The 20982-nt window shown below is 39.0% G+C and overlaps 1 protein-coding gene across 1 annotated transcript in view; it reads right to left on the bottom strand.

Annotated features, from left to right (window-relative positions):
* Positions 1–19497, bottom strand: part of LOC137914779 (neuroblast differentiation-associated protein AHNAK-like) — a 29633-nt gene extending 10136 nt beyond the window's left edge. The window contains exons 1-11 of the mRNA XM_068758274.1: positions 19318–19497; positions 13714–13770; positions 11692–11748; positions 11420–11576; positions 11102–11328; positions 6194–10976; positions 5105–6082; positions 3986–4978; positions 2897–3874; positions 1793–2770; positions 41–1666 (exon numbers count right to left, since the gene is read on the bottom strand). Coding sequence (XP_068614375.1) covers positions 41–1666; positions 1793–2770; positions 2897–3874; positions 3986–4978; positions 5105–6082; positions 6194–10976; positions 11102–11328; positions 11420–11576 — 10720 coding nt within the window. The 5' untranslated portion in view covers positions 11692–11748; positions 13714–13770; positions 19318–19497. The remainder of the gene's footprint in view (positions 1–40; positions 1667–1792; positions 2771–2896; positions 3875–3985; positions 4979–5104; positions 6083–6193; positions 10977–11101; positions 11329–11419; positions 11577–11691; positions 11749–13713; positions 13771–19317) is intronic.
* Positions 19498–20982: the final 1485 nt, after the last annotated feature.

Here is a 20982-nt window from a genome sequence, read left to right as displayed (position 1 = left end):
TCCATGGGTGGTGTTTCAATATTACACTCAACTTTTTGACCTCTTGAACCCAATGAAGGGAATTTGATTTTAGGCATTTTAAATCGTCCTCTGTGGCCTTGAATGTCAACATCTGTGTCCTGAATATCAAGTTTTGGAGCTGGGATTTCACCTTCAATCTTTGAAAGAGATAAATCTCCTTTGACTGGAGGACCATGAACAAGGAAGTCAAGATCTGGCATTTTTGGGAATGAAATATCTGGTATATTGAACTTGTGTCCTTTCAGTTTTGCATCAGGTACTTTAATGTTCAAGTCTTGTCCCTTCAAACCAATTGTTGGTGCTTTGACATCAATTTTAGCATCAACATCTGGAACTTCAACAGTTGGACCTTGCAATTCAAATGAGGGCAGTTTCATCTTGGGTATAGAAATACTTCCATGTGGTGTGTCAATTTCATCCTGTGGAACGCTGGTGTCAATTTGTAGTGTTTCATTATCTCCTTCTATCTTTCGAGTTGAAAAATCCAAATCGGCTTTGAGTTTGGGACTTCTCATATCCACTTTTGGTATTTCTATATCCATTTTTGGAAGGGATGGCAACCTAACTTTAGTCCCTTTGACTTGAGCATCTGGCATTTCCATATTAATATCTAGTGCCTCCGTATCCATCTTGACTTTTGGCAAACTCATATTAAAATTTGGACCTTCCACTTGTGGAATTTTGACTCCAAAAGTTGGCATTGGCATTTTTGGCATTTTTATTCCTTTTTTCTTGACATCAATGTTGAAATCTGGTCCCTCAATCTGAACACTTGGAGCTTTTATATCTCCTTCTCGTGTAGGAAGTGCAACATCAGGACCTTTGAAATTAGTGCCAATAATTGGCATTTTTGGTAATGAAATATCTGGCATATTGAACTTGGGTCCTTTCAGTTGTGCATCAGATACTTCAATGTTCAAGTCTTGTCCCTTCAAACCAATTGTTGGTGCTTTGACATCAATTTTAGCATCAACATCTGGAACTTCAACAGTTGGACCTTGCAATTCAAATGAGGGCAGTTTCATCTTGGGTATAGAAATACTTCCATGTGGTGTGTCAATTTCATCCTGTGGAACGCTGGTGTCAATTTGTAGTGTTTCATTATCTCCTTCTATCTTTCGAGTTGAAAAATCCAAATCGGCTTTGAGTTTGGGACTTCTCATATCCACTTTTGGTATTTCTATATCCATTTTTGGAAGGGATGGCAACCTAACTTTAGTCCCTTTGACTTGAGCATCTGGCATTTCCATATTAATATCTAGTGCCTCCGTATCCATCTTGACTTTTGGCAAACTCATATTAAAATTTGGACCTTCCACTTGTGGAATTTTGACTCCAAAAGTTGGCATTGGCATTTTTGGCATTTTTATTCCTTTTTTCTTGACATCAATGTTGAAATCTGGTCCCTCAATCTGAACACTTGGAGCTTTTATATCTCCTTCTCGTGTAGGAAGTGCAACATCAGGACCTTTGAAATTAGTGCCAATAATTGGCATTTTTGGTAATGAAATATCTGGCATATTGAACTTGGGTCCTTTCAGTTGTGCATCAGATACTTCAATGTTCAAGTCTTGTCCCTTCAAACCAATTGTTGGTGCTTTGACATCAATTTTAGCATCAACATCTGGAACTTCAACAGTTGGACCTTGCAATTCAAATGAGGGCATTTTCATCTTTTGAATTTCAATATCTCCACAACGTTTCTCAATCTCAACCTCTGTATCAGTAATGTCCATGGGTGGTGTTTCAATATTACACTCAACTTTTTGACCTCTTGAACCCAATGAAGGGAATTTGATTTTAGGCATTTTAAATCGTCCTCTGTGGCCTTGAATGTCAACATCTGTGTCCTGAATATCAAGTTTTGGAGCTGGGATTTCACCTTCAATCTTTGAAAGAGATAAATCTCCTTTGACTGGAGGACCATGAACAAGGAAGTCAAGATCTGGCATTTTTGGGAATGAAATATCTGGTATATTGAACTTGTGTCCTTTCAGTTTTGCATCAGGTACTTTAATGTTCAAGTCTTGTCCCTTCAAACCAATTGTTGGTGCTTTGACATCAATTTTAGCATCAACATCTGGAACTTCAACAGTTGGACCTTGCAATTCAAATGAGGGCAGTTTCATCTTGGGTATAGAAATACTTCCATGTGGTGTGTCAATTTCATCCTGTGGAACGCTGGTGTCAATTTGTAGTGTTTCATTATCTCCTTCTATCTTTCGAGTTGAAAAATCCAAATCGGCTTTGAGTTTGGGACTTCTCATATCCACTTTTGGTATTTCTATATCCATTTTTGGAAGGGATGGCAACCTAACTTTAGTCCCTTTGACTTGAGCATCTGGCATTTCCATATTAATATCTAGTGCCTCCGTATCCATCTTGACTTTTGGCAAACTCATATTAAAATTTGGACCTTCCACTTGTGGAATTTTGACTCCAAAAGTTGGCATTGGCATTTTTGGCATTTTTATTCCTTTTTTCTTGACATCAATGTTGAAATCTGGTCCCTCAATCTGAACACTTGGAGCTTTTATATCTCCTTCTCGTGTAGGAAGTGCAACATCAGGACCTTTGAAATTAGTGCCAATAATTGGCATTTTTGGTAATGAAATATCTGGCATATTGAACTTGGGTCCTTTCAGTTGTGCATCAGGTACTTCAATGTTCAAGTCTTGTCCCTTCAAACCAATTGTTGGTGCTTTGACATCAATTTTAGCATCAACATCTGGAACTTCAACAGTTGGACCTTGCAATTCAAATGAGGGCATTTTCATCTTTTGAATTTCAATATCTCCACAACGTTTCTCAATCTCAACCTCTGTATCAGTAATGTCCATGGGTGGTGTTTCAATATTACACTCAACTTTTTGACCTCTTGAACCCAATGAAGGGAATTTGATTTTAGGCATTTTAAATCGTCCTCTGTGGCCTTGAATGTCAACATCTGTGTCCTGAATATCAAGTTTTGGAGCTGGGATTTCACCTTCAATCTTTGAAAGAGATAAATCTCCTTTGACTGGAGGACCATGAACAAGGAAGTCAAGATCTGGCATTTTTGGGAATGAAATATCTGGTATATTGAACTTGTGTCCTTTCAGTTTTGCATCAGGTACTTTAATGTTCAAGTCTTGTCCCTTCAAACCAATTGTTGGTGCTTTGACATCAATTTTAGCATCAACATCTGGAACTTCAACAGTTGGACCTTGCAATTCAAATGAGGGCAGTTTCATCTTGGGTATAGAAATACTTCCATGTGGTGTGTCAATTTCATCCTGTGGAACGCTGGTGTCAATTTGTAGTGTTTCATTATCTCCTTCTATCTTTCGAGTTGAAAAATCCAAATCGGCTTTGAGTTTGGGACTTCTCATATCCACTTTTGGTATTTCTATATCCATTTTTGGAAGGGATGGCAACCTAACTTTAGTCCCTTTGACTTGAGCATCTGGCATTTCCATATTAATATCTAGTGCCTCCGTATCCATCTTGACTTTTGGCAAACTCATATTAAAATTTGGACCTTCCACTTGTGGAATTTTGACTCCAAAAGTTGGCATTGGCATTTTTGGCATTTTTATTCCTTTTTTCTTGACATCAATGTTGAAATCTGGTCCCTCAATCTGAACACTTGGAGCTTTTATATCTCCTTCTCGTGTAGGAAGTGCAACATCAGGACCTTTGAAATTAGTGCCAATAATTGGCATTTTTGGTAATGAAATATCTGGCATATTGAACTTGGGTCCTTTCAGTTGTGCATCAGATACTTCAATGTTCAAGTCTTGTCCCTTCAAACCAATTGTTGGTGCTTTGACATCAATTTTAGCATCAACATCTGGAACTTCAACAGTTGGACCTTGCAATTCAAATGAGGGCATTTTCATCTTTTGAATTTCAATATCTCCACAACGTTTCTCAATCTCAACCTCTGTATCAGTAATGTCCATGGGTGGTGTTTCAATATTACACTCAACTTTTTGACCTCTTGAACCCAATGAAGGGAATTTGATTTTAGGCATTTTAAATCGTCCTCTGTGGCCTTGAATGTCAACATCTGTGTCCTGAATATCAAGTTTTGGAGCTGGGATTTCACCTTCAATCTTTGAAAGAGATAAATCTCCTTTGACTGGAGGACCATGAACAAGGAAGTCAAGATCTGGCATTTTTGGGAATGAAATATCTGGTATATTGAACTTGTGTCCTTTCAGTTTTGCATCAGGTACTTTAATGTTCAAGTCTTGTCCCTTCAAACCAATTGTGTGTGCTTTGACATCAATTTTAGCATCAACATCTGGAACTTCAACAGTTGGACCTTGCAATTCAAATGAGGGCAGTTTCATCTTGGGTATAGAAATACTTCCATGTGGTGTGTCAATTTCATCCTGTGGAACGCTGGTGTCAATTTGTAGTGTTTCATTATCTCCTTCTATCTTTCGAGTTGAAAAATCCAAATCGGCTTTGAGTTTGGGACTTCTCATATCCACTTTTGGTATTTCTATATCCATTTTTGGAAGGGATGGCAACCTAACTTTAGTCCCTTTGACTTGAGCATCTGGCATTTCCATATTAATATCTAGTGCCTCCGTATCCATCTTGACTTTTGGCAAACTCATATTAAAATTTGGACCTTCCACTTGTGGAATTTTGACTCCAAAAGTTGGCATTGGCATTTTTGGCATTTTTATTCCTTTTTTCTTGACATCAATGTTGAAATCTGGTCCCTCAATCTGAACACTTGGAGCTTTTATATCTCCTTCTCGTGTAGGAAGTGCAACATCAGGACCTTTGAAATTAGTGCCAATAATTGGCATTTTTGGTAATGAAATATCTGGCATATTGAACTTGGGTCCTTTCAGTTGTGCATCAGATACTTCAATGTTCAAGTCTTGTCCCTTCAAACCAATTGTTGGTGCTTTGACATCAATTTTAGCATCAACATCTGGAACTTCAACAGTTGGACCTTGCAATTCAAATGAGGGCATTTTCATCTTTTGAATTTCAATATCTCCACAACGTTTCTCAATCTCAACCTCTGTATCAGTAATGTCCATGGGTGGTGTTTCAATATTACACTCAACTTTTTGACCTCTTGAACCCAATGAAGGGAATTTGATTTTAGGCATTTTAAATCGTCCTCTGTGGCCTTGAATGTCAACATCTGTGTCCTGAATATCAAGTTTTGGAGCTGGGATTTCACCTTCAATCTTTGAAAGAGATAAATCTCCTTTGACTGGAGGACCATGAACAAGGAAGTCAAGATCTGGCATTTTTGGGAATGAAATATCTGGTATATTGAACTTGTGTCCTTTCAGTTTTGCATCAGGTACTTTAATGTTCAAGTCTTGTCCCTTCAAACCAATTGTGTGTGCTTTGACATCAATTTTAGCATCAACATCTGGAACTTCAACAGTTGGACCTTGCAATTCAAATGAGGGCAGTTTCATCTTGGGTATAGAAATACTTCCATGTGGTGTGTCAATTTCATCCTGTGGAACGCTGGTGTCAATTTGTAGTGTTTCATTATCTCCTTCTATCTTTCGAGTTGAAAAATCCAAATCGGCTTTGAGTTTGGGACTTCTCATATCCACTTTTGGTATTTCTATATCCATTTTTGGAAGGGATGGCAACCTAACTTTAGTCCCTTTGACTTGAGCATCTGGCATTTCCATATTAATATCTAGTGCCTCCGTATCCATCTTGACTTTTGGCAAACTCATATTAAAATTTGGACCTTCCACTTGTGGAATTTTGACTCCAAAAGTTGGCATTGGCATTTTTGGCATTTTTATTCCTTTTTTCTTGACATCAATGTTGAAATCTGGTCCCTCAATCTGAACACTTGGAGCTTTTATATCTCCTTCTCGTGTAGGAAGTGCAACATCAGGACCTTTGAAATTAGTGCCAATAATTGGCATTTTTGGTAATGAAATATCTGGCATATTGAACTTGGGTCCTTTCAGTTGTGCATCAGATACTTCAATGTTCAAGTCTTGTCCCTTCAAACCAATTGTTGGTGCTTTGACATCAATTTTAGCATCAACATCTGGAACTTCAACAGTTGGACCTTGCAATTCAAATGAGGGCATTTTCATCTTTTGAATTTCAATATCTCCACAACGTTTCTCAATCTCAACCTCTGTATCAGTAATGTCCATGGGTGGTGTTTCAATATTACACTCAACTTTTTGACCTCTTGAACCCAATGAAGGGAATTTGATTTTAGGCATTTTAAATCGTCCTCTGTGGCCTTGAATGTCAACATCTGTGTCCTGAATATCAAGTTTTGGAGCTGGGATTTCACCTTCAATCTTTGAAAGGGATAAATCTCCTTTGACTGGAGGACCATGAACAAGGAAGTCAAGATCTGGCATTTTTGGGAATGAAATATCTGGTATATTGAACTTGTGTCCTTTCAGTTTTGCATCAGGTACTTTAATGTTCAAGTCTTGTCCCTTCAAACCAATTGTTGGTGCTTTGACATCAATTTTAGCATCAACATCTGGAACTTCAACAGTTGGACCTTGCAATTCAAATGAGGGCAGTTTCATCTTGGGTATAGAAATACTTCCATGTGGTGTGTCAATTTCATCCTGTGGAACGCTGGTGTCAATTTGTAGTGTTTCATTATCTCCTTCTATCTTTCGAGTTGAAAAATCCAAATCGGCTTTGAGTTTGGGACTTCTCATATCCACTTTTGGTATTTCTATATCCATTTTTGGAAGGGATGGCAACCTAACTTTAGTCCCTTTGACTTGAGCATCTGGCATTTCCATATTAATATCTAGTGCCTCCGTATCCATCTTGACTTTTGGCAAACTCATATTAAAATTTGGACCTTCCACTTGTGGAATTTTGACTCCAAAAGTTGGCATTGGCATTTTTGGCATTTTTATTCCTTTTTTCTTGACATCAATGTTGAAATCTGGTCCCTCAATCTGAACACTTGGAGCTTTTATATCTCCTTCTCGTGTAGGAAGTGCAACATCAGGACCTTTGAAATTAGTGCCAATAATTGGCATTTTTGGTAATGAAATATCTGGCATATTGAACTTGGGTCCTTTCAGTTGTGCATCAGGTACTTCAATGTTCAAGTCTTGTCCCTTCAAACCAATTGTTGGTGCTTTGACATCAATTTTAGCATCAACATCTGGAACTTCAACAGTTGGACCTTGCAATTCAAATGAGGGCAGTTTCATCTTGGGTATAGAAATACTTCCACGTGGTGTGTCAATTTCATCCTGTGGAACGCTGATGTCAATTTGTAGTGTTTCATTATCTCCTTCTATCTTTCGAGTTGAAAAATCCAAATCGGCTTTGAGTTTGGGACTTCTCATATCCACTTTTGGTATTTCTATATCCATTTTTGGAAGAGATGGCAACCTAACTTTAGTCCCTTTGACTTGAGCATCTGGCATTTCCATATTAATATCTAGTGCCTCCGTATCCATCTTGACTTTTGGCAAACTCATATTAACATTTGGACCTTCCACTTGTGGAATTTTGACTCCAAAAGTTGGCATTGGCATTTTTGGCATTTTTATTCCTTTTTTCTTGACATCAATGTTGAAATCTGGTCCCTCAATCTGAACACTTGGAGCTTTTATATCTCCTTCTCGTGTAGGAAGTGCAACATCAGGACCTTTGAAATTAGTGCCAATAATTGGCATTTTTGGTAATGAAATATCTGGCATATTGAACTTGGGTCCTTTCAGTTGTGCATCAGGTACTTCAATGTTCAAGTCTTGTCCCTTCAAACCAATTGTTGGTGCTTTGACATCAATTTTAGCATCAACATCTGGAACTTCAACAGTTGGACCTTGCAATTCAAATGAGGGCAGTTTCATCTTGGGTATAGAAATACTTCCATGTGGTGTGTCAATTTCATCCTGTGGAACGCTGGTGTCAATTTGTAGTGTTTCATTATCTCCTTCTATCTTTCGAGTTGAAAAATCCAAATCGGCTTTGAGTTTGGGACTTCTCATATCCACTTTTGGTATTTCTATATCCATTTTTGGAAGGGATGGCAACCTAACTTTAGTCCCTTTGACTTGAGCATCTGGCATTTCCATATTAATATCTAGTGCCTCCGTATCCATCTTGACTTTTGGCAAACTCATATTAAAATTTGGACCTTCCACTTGTGGAATTTTGACTCCAAAAGTTGGCATTGTCATTTTTGGCATTTTTATTCCTTTTTTCTTGACATCAATGTTGAAATCTGGTCCCTCAATCTGAACACTTGGAGCTTTTATATCTCCTTCTCGTGTAGGAAGTGCAACATCAGGACCTTTGAAATTAGTGCCAATAATTGGCATGTTAACATTTGGACCTTCCACTTCTGGAATTTCAATTCCAAAAGTTGGTTCTGGCATTTTTATTCCTTTTTTCTTGCCATTAATGTTGACATTTGGTCCCTCACACTCAACACATGGAGCTTTTATATCTCCTTCTTCATGTGGGCCACTAATGCCAATGTGTGGTGTTTCAATATCACAATCTATCTTTGGAATGCACACATCTCCATTTCCTGTTAAGTTGGGACCTTTCATATTCACATCCAGTTTGGGCATGGTTATATCAATTTTTGAAAAGGATGACATGGCGAAGGTAGGTGATTTTGCTTGTTCTTTTGCCCCTTTAATATCAATGGCAGGTCCTGAAACGTTAACATCTGGTGCTTCCATCTCAATCTTGGCTTTTGGAAGATGAATATCAAGATCCAGAGCTTCAACTTTTGAAGCAAATGATGGAAATCTTATTTTCGGTATTTTAAATGCTCCTTGGTAGCCATCAGTGTCAAAATCGGACCCCTCAATCTCAATTTTCGGAGCTTTCCTATCTACTTCAGTCTTTGGAGGGGAGTAATCTCCCTTGACGTCTGGGCCTTGGGCTTTAATGGCAATATCTAGCACCTTGAGCTTGGATCCTTTTAATTTTCCATCAAGATCTTCAACATTGAAATTTGGTCCCTTGACACCAATCTTTGTTGCTTTCACATCAATGTTCCCCTTTCCAAGAATGACATCAACATCTGAAACATCCACTTTTGGATCTTTGAAGCTATGTGGTGCCATTTTGACTGAAGGCATTGTCAATTCTACATTTTCTGTGTTCACATCTGGAATTTTAAGTTCCAAACCTGATGTATCGATGTTCATCTTAGCATTTGCTCGATCAGTTTGTCGAACTTCCCCTTTGCGACTTTCGAAACCAAATGATGGCACTTTGATTTTAGGGATTTGAATTTCTACTTTCTGGCCTTTGCTGTCAACATTTTGTTCCTCAAATGCAATACTAGGAGTTTTGATATCCCCTTCAGTCATGGTAGGGAAAATATCTCCTTTGACTGTATGGCCTTTAACATGTAAGTCAACATCATGATCTATATTTTCCAAACCTGGTTCCTCCATGGTAATCTTGCCTTTTGGTAGATTAACATAAGCACCTGGAGCTTCCAATTTAGCCTCGTCTGGTCCAAATGTTGTCATTTTAATTTGAGGCAATTTAATCCCTCCTTTGTTGCCCTTACTGTCAACATTTGGACCCTGGAACTGAACACTAGAAGTCATGTCTTCTCCTTCTATTTTTGGAACTGTAATATCATCCACTTTAGCACCTCTCAAATTAATATCCATATTTGGTATCTTTGGTTTAATATTAATACCAGGTATGCTCACATTGGTTTCAGCTCTTGGAAGGTTTATATCAGCATCATGAGGTTCAATATTTGGACCCTTAATGATAAATGATGGAATTGAGTATGTTGGCTGATTGAAGTCACCTCTTGGTCCCTTTCCCTCCAAATCCACTTTGGGAGCGTTTATGTCTAAATCTGAGTTTTCACTATTAACTTTGGATGGCATGTGAACTTTCAGTTTGTTTTTTTCATCATGATCCTCACTTTCAACTCCTGATACTTTAATGTCAACATTAGGAGCTAGTACATTAATGTTTGGTCCTTTAGCAACAAGTGATTGTGTCTTTATCTGAGCCATTTTGAAATCTCCTTTTTCATCCTCAGTGTTTGCACCTTTGATGTGCACTGTGGTTGCATTTATTTTTGTCTTCGCCTCTGGCACTGCTACATGATGGCTTTCCCCTATCTTAAAACTCTTCAGGCTTCCTTCAGTATCCGGGGTAGTTAAAAATGGAATTTTAACATTATAAACCTCTACCTCTGGAAGTCTATCATCAACCATTGATCCTTCAGTGTCAGCAGTAGGACCCTTGACCAGCAAATCTGTACTTTTAATGTCTTGTTCTGGTATTTGCACATCCTTATGTGTCACAGGTACTGTTATATCTGTATTTTTCACTCCAATTTTACTCACATCTGAGGTTACTTTTGAACCTTCGAGCATTTCTGTTGTGATATATTTACTACCAGTGTTTCTGCCATCACCTAGTGCTACGCTTGCTCCTGACACCTGAATGCCCCCATCTGCTTGCTCACTACTCCCTCTTGATATCTCAAAACCACCCTTTCTCGTACCAACCAAATTAGCCCCTTTGAATGTGGGACCTAAACTTCCTTCTCTTTCTATTTCTCTCATAACATTTCTGGTGTGAACTCCCCCACTGCCCAAGTTCATCTCTGTAGAAGTTACTTGTGGCCCAGTGTAAGACAAAGAGCTTGACTCAAAAACTCCCTTTTCTTCTCCCACTTTACCTAAAGGGCTACCATGTGAGACTCTAATCGGAGGCGAGCCATCTCCAGATTCATGCCTTGGGCCCTTAAACTCTGGACTTGACTGATCAAGTTGCTCACTTGTGTCACCTGGCATATCCACAGTGTAGGTTGTGATGCGGCGGGTGATAGTAGTAATTGTGTTGCCATCACTGCTTGTGCTGCTATGACGCTCTGTACGGACATCTACTCCCTCTGCAAGATCGTCAGACTTCAGTCTTGGTTTAATCTTTTTTGTGTATATTCTCTTATAGTCCTCATCATCTCCACTCTGTTGACAGATAAAGACAGGAAGCATACAATATAAAAAAAATAATATTGCATTGTTAGTTTTTCAGCATTTTTGCCAAAAATAAATCAATTATTGTATACACAACTTAAATGAAATTAGCTTACGAGAATGATGTCAGGACTAGAACCTCCGAAGTGAGTTTTCCCTTCCCATGTCAGGGTGCCCATTGGGGAACGACATGGTGTGCCCAAAGGGGAAGGGGAAGGAGATTTGTCTCCTTTGTTTTGTAGTTTCAGTCCAACCTTGTGACGATTCAGTGTCTTCAGTAGATCAGCTGTTTCTTCTGAGCTCATGTTATCAAAGTAGACAGTGGCGCCTACAATTTGGTCGCCTATGATTTATGAGACAGCACCAAAGAAGATTATCATTGTATGTGAAACAAAATTATATTCATACTTGATTAAAAAAGAAAGATGTTCTACCTTCATATACTTTCCCAGACCTTGCTGCAGGTGACTCTCCTTTCACTTCCTTTACAAATATTTCACCAAGACTTGTCTGCTCAATTGTCAGTCCAGTTTTGTCTGGACCCTCCCAATCTGGGAAAAGCACCTCCCTGGTTTCCTCTTCTTCAGCCATCTATAAATTTAATCAAATAAATCATGGTTTGAAATATAAAAGCATCACCATACACCACAGTAATTAACATGAAATCAAGAAAATATTGTATTATGACTTTAACACAACAAAATACCTTTTTTCCTTTATTTTATTCAAATCCCGTTGTGTTGGAAACGCTATGTTGGATTTCCTGCAGGAAAAAAAAGTATAATAATAAAATAAATAAATGTATTACTTTATTCCAGACCACATGATTTTTCCAAACCTTAAGACAGCGGTCGCCAACCACTGGGTCGCGGGCCATTAGGTACTGGGCCACACAGAACGTTTGAATGTTTATTTGTATTTCTTTTAATGATTATCAGTCTAAAGATGTTTTATTTTGACAAGTGACTTATGTGCAGAATGACGCACAGACGACTGCATGCATCTGTGTCTCTTGACAGGTCTCGGTCACGTTACCCCAAAAATTAAGAAAAAAACATGAACAAGAAGGGCAGCAGCAATTACTGATGGCCACCACTTCAACAAATGTGAGTGTACTGCTAGCGTTATACTTAGTGGCTAATTGTATTGCTAAGGCGAAGAAACATTTTACTCTTGGTGAAGAATTGATCCTGCCCACCGCTAAGGACATTTGTCGTGAACTTCTAAGAGAGGCTGCAGTTAAAACTAGAAAGACAATCAGAGATTGCAGACCCTCGCCTCCAAAAGACTATTCAATCTTGTGAGACAGTAAACAGGGCTTCTGGATCAGAAGGGCCAAACCTGCTCTAGCTTGCTGCTCCGGAACGTACTACAAGACACCTTCTGGACTCTTTTTACCCTCACCGAAGGGGAGGCGAGGGTATTGCAATTGGGTCCGTTTGTTTGTATGTTTGTTTGTTTGTTTGTCTGTCCGAGCGCATATCTCAAAAACTAGTAACCCAATCGACTTGAAATTTTTACACAAGCAATGTTCTGTCCGTGGCTTGGTCCTCCCCGAGAATGGTGTTGATCCGGATCTGGATCCAGATTCTAGAATTATTTTTACATCTCCCATCACATGCATTTGATAATCACAGTTATGGGTTAATTTTGTCTCTAAGTTGATTGTTTCCTTCACAAATGCATACATAAGCATCCATCCATGCATTGTCTTGTAGACAAGATGATTGCAGTCATTTTGACTATAGCCACAGCTCTATAGCAGGCCCCAAAGACCGTAACCCTTGCGGGTCATGGGTCTGCCGGAGCCTATCTCAGCTGGCTACAGGCAAACTCCCAGAACACCCCGGATGTGTGGTTGATTGCGGGGCCACATAAGAGACAAACAAACACACACACACACTCACATACTCACCGATCTATCAAATCCATTTAGTGTGACCAATTCACCTATGATGCATGCTTTTGGAGGTGGGAGGAGGCCCTCACATACATACTCTGCACAGAAAGGAATTGTACCCAGAATCCTCTTTCTGTGAGGCAACACACACACACACATACACACATATATGTACATACACACAAACCAAATCAATAAATTCAGGCATTCCAATCACTTCCAAGCCCACAGGTGTATAAAATCAAAAACCAGGCATCCCAATTTCTTCTATAAACATTTGTGAACGAACAAATGGCATTCCTGATGTCACATTAAATTTGATGTAACTAAGTCAAATTCAAAGAGCTAGTTTCACTCAAAGTAACCAAGTATAGGTAATGAGTGCATTAGGAAAAATAAGAGGCTGTTTATCCGTTGACTTTTATTGTCATCGGGCAGTTGAAAAAGTGGGAAATGGAGAAAACATTAGACAATGGACAATGTCATCTAGAACAGTTAAAACAGCATCAGCAACGTATAACAGGGTTGTTTCACAAAATAAGGTGGGGGGTTCAAGTCGAGCAGGTGTTGGCCTGTAGTGCAAAGATGAGACTCAGAGAGCAGAAACAGCTAAGTGTCCAGCTTCCACAAGCCTTCAAAACCTTGAAACAAACATTCCACTGAATTTTGGCATCTGACTGCATAACAGAACATTGTGCTTAGGTAACACTGATGAGGTAGAAGGCCTTAGAATGGAGAGATGGAGGTAAGCTATTTCATTTTCTTTCCTTTACTTAACCAAAAACAGATGTCCTCGGAGGATCTCTTGCATTTTGTGTAAACACTTACCTTGGATTGCTCAAGCAAGGCCAAGGGCTTCAGTCTCTGGTCTTATATCCTTGACTTCTGTTGATAGACAAACAGAATAATAATTAGATACGATAAAATATTATTTACATGACAAGAACAACAAGAATTTCCAGATCCTTTTGCTGTTATCATGGGCGGAGACCCAGAATACTTATCCTGAATTAATCATCAGCTATTGAGGTTACAGTCATAATTTACTCACAAAATAATTTTGTACATGTTCAAAGGATTTTCGATTTCCTGCCTGTCTTTAATTATTAACCTACCAATAGTGTTGATTTTGGCAAGTCATGATGCAAAAGACTCCCATTAAGTAAATTAACCCAGCTACTTGCTTGGTGTGGGCCTCTCAGGAAGAACACACCAAAACCCTGCCTATACTGTATCCTGTTCTAGAAACCAGTAAATGCAATTTTAATTGAAAAAAGATAGAATAGACAGTTGAGTTCTCAAATGGAAGGGAATTTTAAAATATGCTAGTGAATTCTGCTCTAGATTCATTGCATGAGAACATTAAAATGGAAAAGGGCACCCAAAAAAAAGAAACACTTCTGAATGTAAAAAATATTTTTTTTAAAGAATGTGGCCAAAAGCACGGCCACATAAAGGATTTGCAACACATTGTATATTGATTGAAAGAGAAAATGTGATTTGAAACAAATACCTCTACAACTACATCTCAATGCACAATAAATAAATAAAATGTTGTGCTGCGGTGTAGAAATACCATACTAATGTGTATCGCATCACTTGGCTTATGTGTACTGCTTACAGAGGGAGTAGCTCAGGGAACAGCTCAACCCAGGCCTCAAGTCACGCACATTCCTTGATAGAGCAATCAGGCCAACTTGAAGGGAGACTCCCCTACAGTGACTAACTCCTGAGAAATGTCCTCTTTCTCCCTGACTATAGCTCCATTCTATACCGCCCACCATGCATCCTGTCTGGCTGTCCACACTCCTGCTGTCAGTCCACCACACACACCCACAACCAGCTCAGGTTCAGCTCAGAAAAAAAGTAAAACCAATTAATCAGATCTACAGTTCTCTCAAATGAAAGCTGATCGGCTGAATGGATCCAATTCTAACAATGTATGCATCAGTTAGAGACATCAAACAACACACAACTAACATTTCCATTATACCCTGCATGTCTTGACATCACATTCCTGGACAGTTTTTAAGGCATATTAATTAAGTCAATGCTCACAGGTCAAATATGGGAACCTGGGACAGTGGTGCTTGGGAGTGATGAGAGTTGATAATTGATATTAAAAAGTCCTCAGTACAGAGAGGAAAATAGACCAAACCAATCATGTTTTCAAATTATAATAAACCCACCAATCATCTATATCCATTGTAGATTTCGCAGATACAACAAATACAAAGAGAGACAGATCTGGCTCTAGTGAAGGTTCACTCTCCCCTTAAAAACATAGATAGGACATGCATGTGTGACGCATTTAAAAGGAATGCATGTCAAAACAAATGCTTCTTTTCTGCACTCCCTATTCCACATAGCTTTAAACCAAACCACACGGCCTTCATGAGACTAAAGCCTGCCCACTGACGCCAACTTGGCCTGCTGTCGATTAAACCATTGTGACTCTGGCAGGACTTATGCACAAATGGAAAAAGTGAGGAAAACTCTCTAACATCACAAACAATGTCAGTGGTTGCATTGGGAGGTGATTTGAAAGGCTCATTTTCACACAAGAACAATAAAAACATTTTTTAAAGAGCTTTAACCTGCATGAGGTGGTAAGTACCAGTTAATTCACGACATTGATCATTTGAAAATACAATACAAAACAATGTTGAACTCAGAGGCAGAGCTGCAGACTAACTTGGGGCCAGAGTGTACGTAACTTTAAAACTGGCATAACTGGATTTACTAGGGTGTGACAAGTAAAAAAGGAGAGTGCAGTTTACACAGTTCTACCAGTTAAATGTGAGATCACAGGCTTTTTGCAGACATCCATACCAGCTTCATACAGGCTGTGACATGTAGCTGCCCAACCTAAACTCCCTTTAGTCTGGCATGATTAGGGGCTGTTGCAGTCGGCTACAGCTGTTGTTTGAACAACTCCATTCCTAAAGCATGTATGAAATAAATGGGGCAAGAATGTGCAGCAACTATATCAGCAAAATGATTGCATTGTATTAGACAGCAGCAGGTTCATCCTGAAATACAGAAGCAAGACAGAATGTCACATTTTGATTAGTGACAACCTCGATGAACAAAGATGGCTCTATTTCAAAATTGTATTTATCTTTCATTCCCTGCTGCCCTGACAATTTGCCTTGCTCAGTCAAAAAAAGCATTTTAACAGATACTGCATGTCATTCCAGCGTTCATGAAAGAGCTTCTGTTTTTGGATGTTTCACACTGTAAATGTTTTAAAAGTAGCAGTGAGAGTTATTGGTTTATCCAAAAATATTTTAAATGACAAGCTTATTCGGTCTCCAGTAAACTGGGACTAGCTTTTCTCGCCTCCTTGTTGAGACGGCAATTTCGGAAGTATGAACAGCTGCCATACAGTAAGTCTGAACTGCATGTATGAACCGATCATGGGTGTGACTTAAATGGGTATTACGTGTTACCTATGATAACTCTTTCATCATACTTCCCAAATTGCTGTCTGAACAAGGAGGTGAGAAAAGCTAGTCCCAGCCCATGCTGCAGTCATGCTGATACATTTCAGGCCAGGGAGTGGCTGCATGCTGGATGCATTCACTAGTGAGAATTTAAATTCTCATGCTCAAATTAGTCATTTGCACTCAGAGAAGAATGATGCTTAGCTCAGTGAATTAGACATTGTTTTACGTGACAAATGATTTGTGATGGGACATCAATACATTTGCTTGTAAAATAATTCCGCTTCAGTTTGATTGCACTCTATTCTTTGAGCTTATCCACAACATGCACCGCCCTCATTTTGTCCCTCAAATACACCGTTGCTCCTTCCAACCACCCACTCAACAAACCCATGAGGAAATGGCAGAGGAAGTGAGCTAGAGACCATTTTCTTTCCATTTCACAGTGTGGCACAGCTGAGTAACAGCATTCCTGCCGTCTGTGCTGCCAGTCAGCAGAGCAATAATATATCAAGGATCTGGTAGGGCTGTGATGAATATCAAAGTTTTGTCAAGCTAATGCCCAAAGCAGTCATAAGACATGACATAGTGTTCATCACAAGAGCGGCAAATAGAACAAAATCAACGTGTGATGTTACGTACTGCCAATTCCATCTACAAGACGTGTACTGTACTTAGTAGTTCTTCATTGTATTTTTAATTACATAACTTCAGGGGTGGAAAAAAATCCCCCATACTGTTGCACTGGTGGCATGTTTGAATATTTATCCAGACAGAATTTAACAGAGGGCAGGATAAGGCATCATTAACTGACAGACGTTTCAGCTGCAGGCACTAAGGGAACAAGTTCTGCCAAAGGACTTCGTCTATGATTTATTCTGTTTGTGTAAGTTCATGCCTTAGCTTGCAGCAACACTCAACATATGCAACTCATGAAATACAGTACTTTGAATTGTATAATCACAAAGTAAAACAATATTATTATTACTTCTTTTTTTTAAGAAGAAGAATTTTACAAGCACTATAAATATTAGCTGGAAGAAATAGCTTACAACCCAGAAGCATTTTAGGCCGACTCAAACAGTATGCCTCACATTAAATCAACTTATCATGGCTGATTTGAGAAATGCCAGATATCAAGACTGTGAGACATGAAACATGAGATAAGTGTGCATTTTTGCGGTGCAGAGCCAAAAACAGCATTCTCTAAAAAAACAACACTGAAATCATTTTTGGGTGTGGCAGGATGGCGCTGTAGGCTACACATTTGCCTTTTAAAACTGATATTCACCATCGGGGTGTATCTGGATCGGTTCTTCTTTTACCATAACCTCAACAAACACATTTTGTGAAAGAGAGTTAGAACCATATGCGATGATGTATTTATTTATTTTCAAACACAACTACACTCATATGAGTGTTTGACAAAAATAAATATCTCTCAACTTTTGGGTTACGTAAAATATATTTCTCCAAATGGGAAAAGTCTAAGCTTTCGTCTGTCTGTGTAAAATCTGGTTTCAATTATGTTGTCTTTCCAAACCACTACATTCCATTACTCCCTCCTCAACACCCGCCCAGCCCCTCCCCCTTCACTAACTCCTCCCCGACTCTCTTTCCATCCCACCCACTCACCCCTCTCCTTCACTGCACACCCTGGCTGGGAGCCCAGTTTATGGAGAAAGAAAGAGAGAGAGAGAGAGAAATTGCTCTCTGTTTAAGACTTATAAAAGTGTGTCATCAAAAACATAAAAACCTTAGTGCAAAGTAGCAGCAGCAGTTTTCAGTTTTATAGAAGGAAAGAAAGTTTACTCTCTTTTAAAAAACTGATTCATATAAAAAATTATCAAGGAAGTACCACATTCCACAAAAGCTCGCAGCATAGAAAGCCTTAGATGAGATTCTCAAAGTGGCTCTAATCAAGCAGCACCGAAAGAAACAGTGGAAAAGTTTTAAATCAGTACTGAAAATATTTCTCGGACCCCGTGGACACAACATGTTGGAATGATAGACTTCTGAACGTTTGCACCAACGACCGCAACAACCGCCTGTAGCATGTTTTTCTTTTTTAAAGGGAGGCGCTACAAAGGGTGTGCCTCTGCGAGGAGACAGCGAAGCAGAAAGGGGGGAGAAGGACAGGGTGTAGGAACGTGAAAGAGAGGGATCCACACCCAAGCCTGTTGCTGCAGGCTCCCAAAGGGAATAAAAACATATTGCTATTTAAATTCACATCTATTTTATCCTTCAAGCACCTCTTCCAATCAACCTTCATCTAGTTTGTGAGATAATCCATTTCTGGAAAGAGAAAACAACAACTTTGCTATCCAAAAGACTGGGGATTTTGGGTATGCAAACATCCACGTTGCACAATTATCACCTTGCTACATGCATGCTTTGAGTTTACATGTTGGCACTTATTTCTAAAAGGATTAAAATCACAATAAAAGACTCGATATCTTCTTTACAACGGCGAGTGCAGCACTTAAATGCAGCTTAGATCACAACTTTTGTGCACAGAGAAAAGAAGTGCGCCACAGCAGTCGAGTCCCCTGCATTCATGTGGTGGCTGTGGGTACACACCCACTTCTCCCTGTCTGAACTACATTGAATGTTAGACTTATGATATCCATAAAAAGTTACATTACAACTTTACGCGTAGAGAAAAAGGTGTTAATAAAACATGCTTTCTCTTTACATAACCTCTGCAATAAAACTTCCTTGGGATGGAGCAGGAGATAAACATATGCAATAAAGAAATGCGTAGTCACTGTTATCTTAACTTTGATACACATTAACCGCATTTACCTATCGGAATGTCAGACTAATACCTTTGTCAGTTTAGTTGTTTGAACCAGTGTTAGAAGTCAGTTGCAATTGAACTTTAATATTCACATTACACAGCTGGCAGGAAAAGTTCGGCCACAATTTTCTTTTTCTTTTTTTTAAACAACTCTTTCATTGTGAGAAAATAAAAAAGAGCAGTTACCTGTGCGCAGTCTTTGCGCTCAAGAAGCCTCAAACCAGCATGAGCATCCTTGAAAACGTCCTCTCCTCAGTCCACGAAAGCGCGTCTTGCCGTCACAACTTTGCTGGATTCTGTCAGTCTTTTCCTATTTTTTGATGAACCAAGTTTCCAGGGCGTTTCTCCCCCCCCCCCAGTCTCTCTCCCTCCTCCCCTCTGAGTTGATTTTGACTTCTTTTTTCTGAGTGGCTGCTTCTCTGGGCTGAGCAGAGTGGTTGGATAGGGAGCTGGGCAGGGCTCCTGGTTTGCAGGGGGAGGGGAATGCAGAGGAGCGGACTGGTACAGGGAGTGTTTTTCAACAGTCATGGGGCCACCCAGTGCTGCACATAGTGGGGTCCTATGACATGTAACAGGAGATCAAATGCCCATACCTACCATATTTCTCAAGGTTTTGCCAATAGCCCACGGTTTTGAAACATTTTTATAAAAAAAATAATTCATTTTGTCTAAGGGAGTAACCAGCAGTGCATTACACAAGTACATAGACTCATACTAATGCAATATCCTCCTGAGACCCAGCCCGTTGACATGTCTTCTGTAGTGGACATTTTGTTTAATGAGTGGAGATCTCTTGCTTATATTTGCTGTAAATAAAGATTTAAAAACTGGAACACCTTGACTTGTTCAAGCTAATACTTCAAAGTGCTATATCTACGTAACTGACACCAATCCATGAGAGGAAGGATTGAGCTGTCATGCATGAATACATAGCTCTGCAGTCGTAAAAAAAACGTGCTCATGTTTCATCTTCACACAATTCAAAGAAGTAAAATCCTTATAAATAGTCAATAAATTTATGTTTCACATTTTAGAATGAGCATGACAAACACACCACAAAACAAATGTCATGTGAACAATGACATAAGCATATACTTATGCATTTAAGCTGAGCTGCTGCACACAACCTGACACACAAAGTTATAATTAAGAAAATGACTCAGCAGTGTGTGTCTTTTACTTACCGTGCATACAGAAGGAAAAAAGGTGTGTGTCCACTTCTGCAAAGTGAACCACGTCTTCATGAATTTTAACAGCTTAAATTCCAACATTAAGTAACTTTATTTCTTGTTTGAATATGAAATGGTGCATGAAAGTATGTTGAAAGGAAGTTTTACAGGGTTTGTGCAACATTTGGTTGTCAGAAAACTGTACTGAAATAGTAAAAATCTACCCTGAATAATTTTGTAATGGACTGTGTCTTTTGGCAAAACAGGTACCGATTCTCTTAAATAATTTTTTTCAATGATAAATAGAGTCCTGGGCAATCAGAGAAATGTCTCAGTTCAGCCTCACATTACTGTTGCTGTGTGCGTTTCAGGCTGCGCAGGCTTTGTCTTTACACGCCTCACCGATGCAAATAAGTCAGGCATTTGTTTGTCACGTTTATCACATTTCGCAATCACTCCTGTTTTTAAATGTTAAAAACATTGCGAGCGATCACAAAGTTGCACAGTGGTACAGTAATTGATTTTGCGCATCAATTTCACTGTGGAGAAAAAGAAGAGACGTCACATGAATTGTTGTGTAGTGTATTTATACGCAATAACTCTGCCATCAAGTTGCAAATTTGACTTTTGTTTAACAATACAAAGTGGATTTAATATTAAAGTTTTTACAAATATCTATTCT

The sequence above is a fragment of the Brachionichthys hirsutus genome, unplaced genomic scaffold (assembly GCF_040956055.1).
Source record: "Brachionichthys hirsutus isolate HB-005 unplaced genomic scaffold, CSIRO-AGI_Bhir_v1 contig_1458, whole genome shotgun sequence".
NCBI classification, from domain to species: domain Eukaryota; kingdom Metazoa; phylum Chordata; class Actinopteri; order Lophiiformes; family Brachionichthyidae; genus Brachionichthys; species Brachionichthys hirsutus.
Note: the sequence above shows the minus strand (reverse complement) of the source record. Positions and strands in the feature narration are given on the sequence as shown.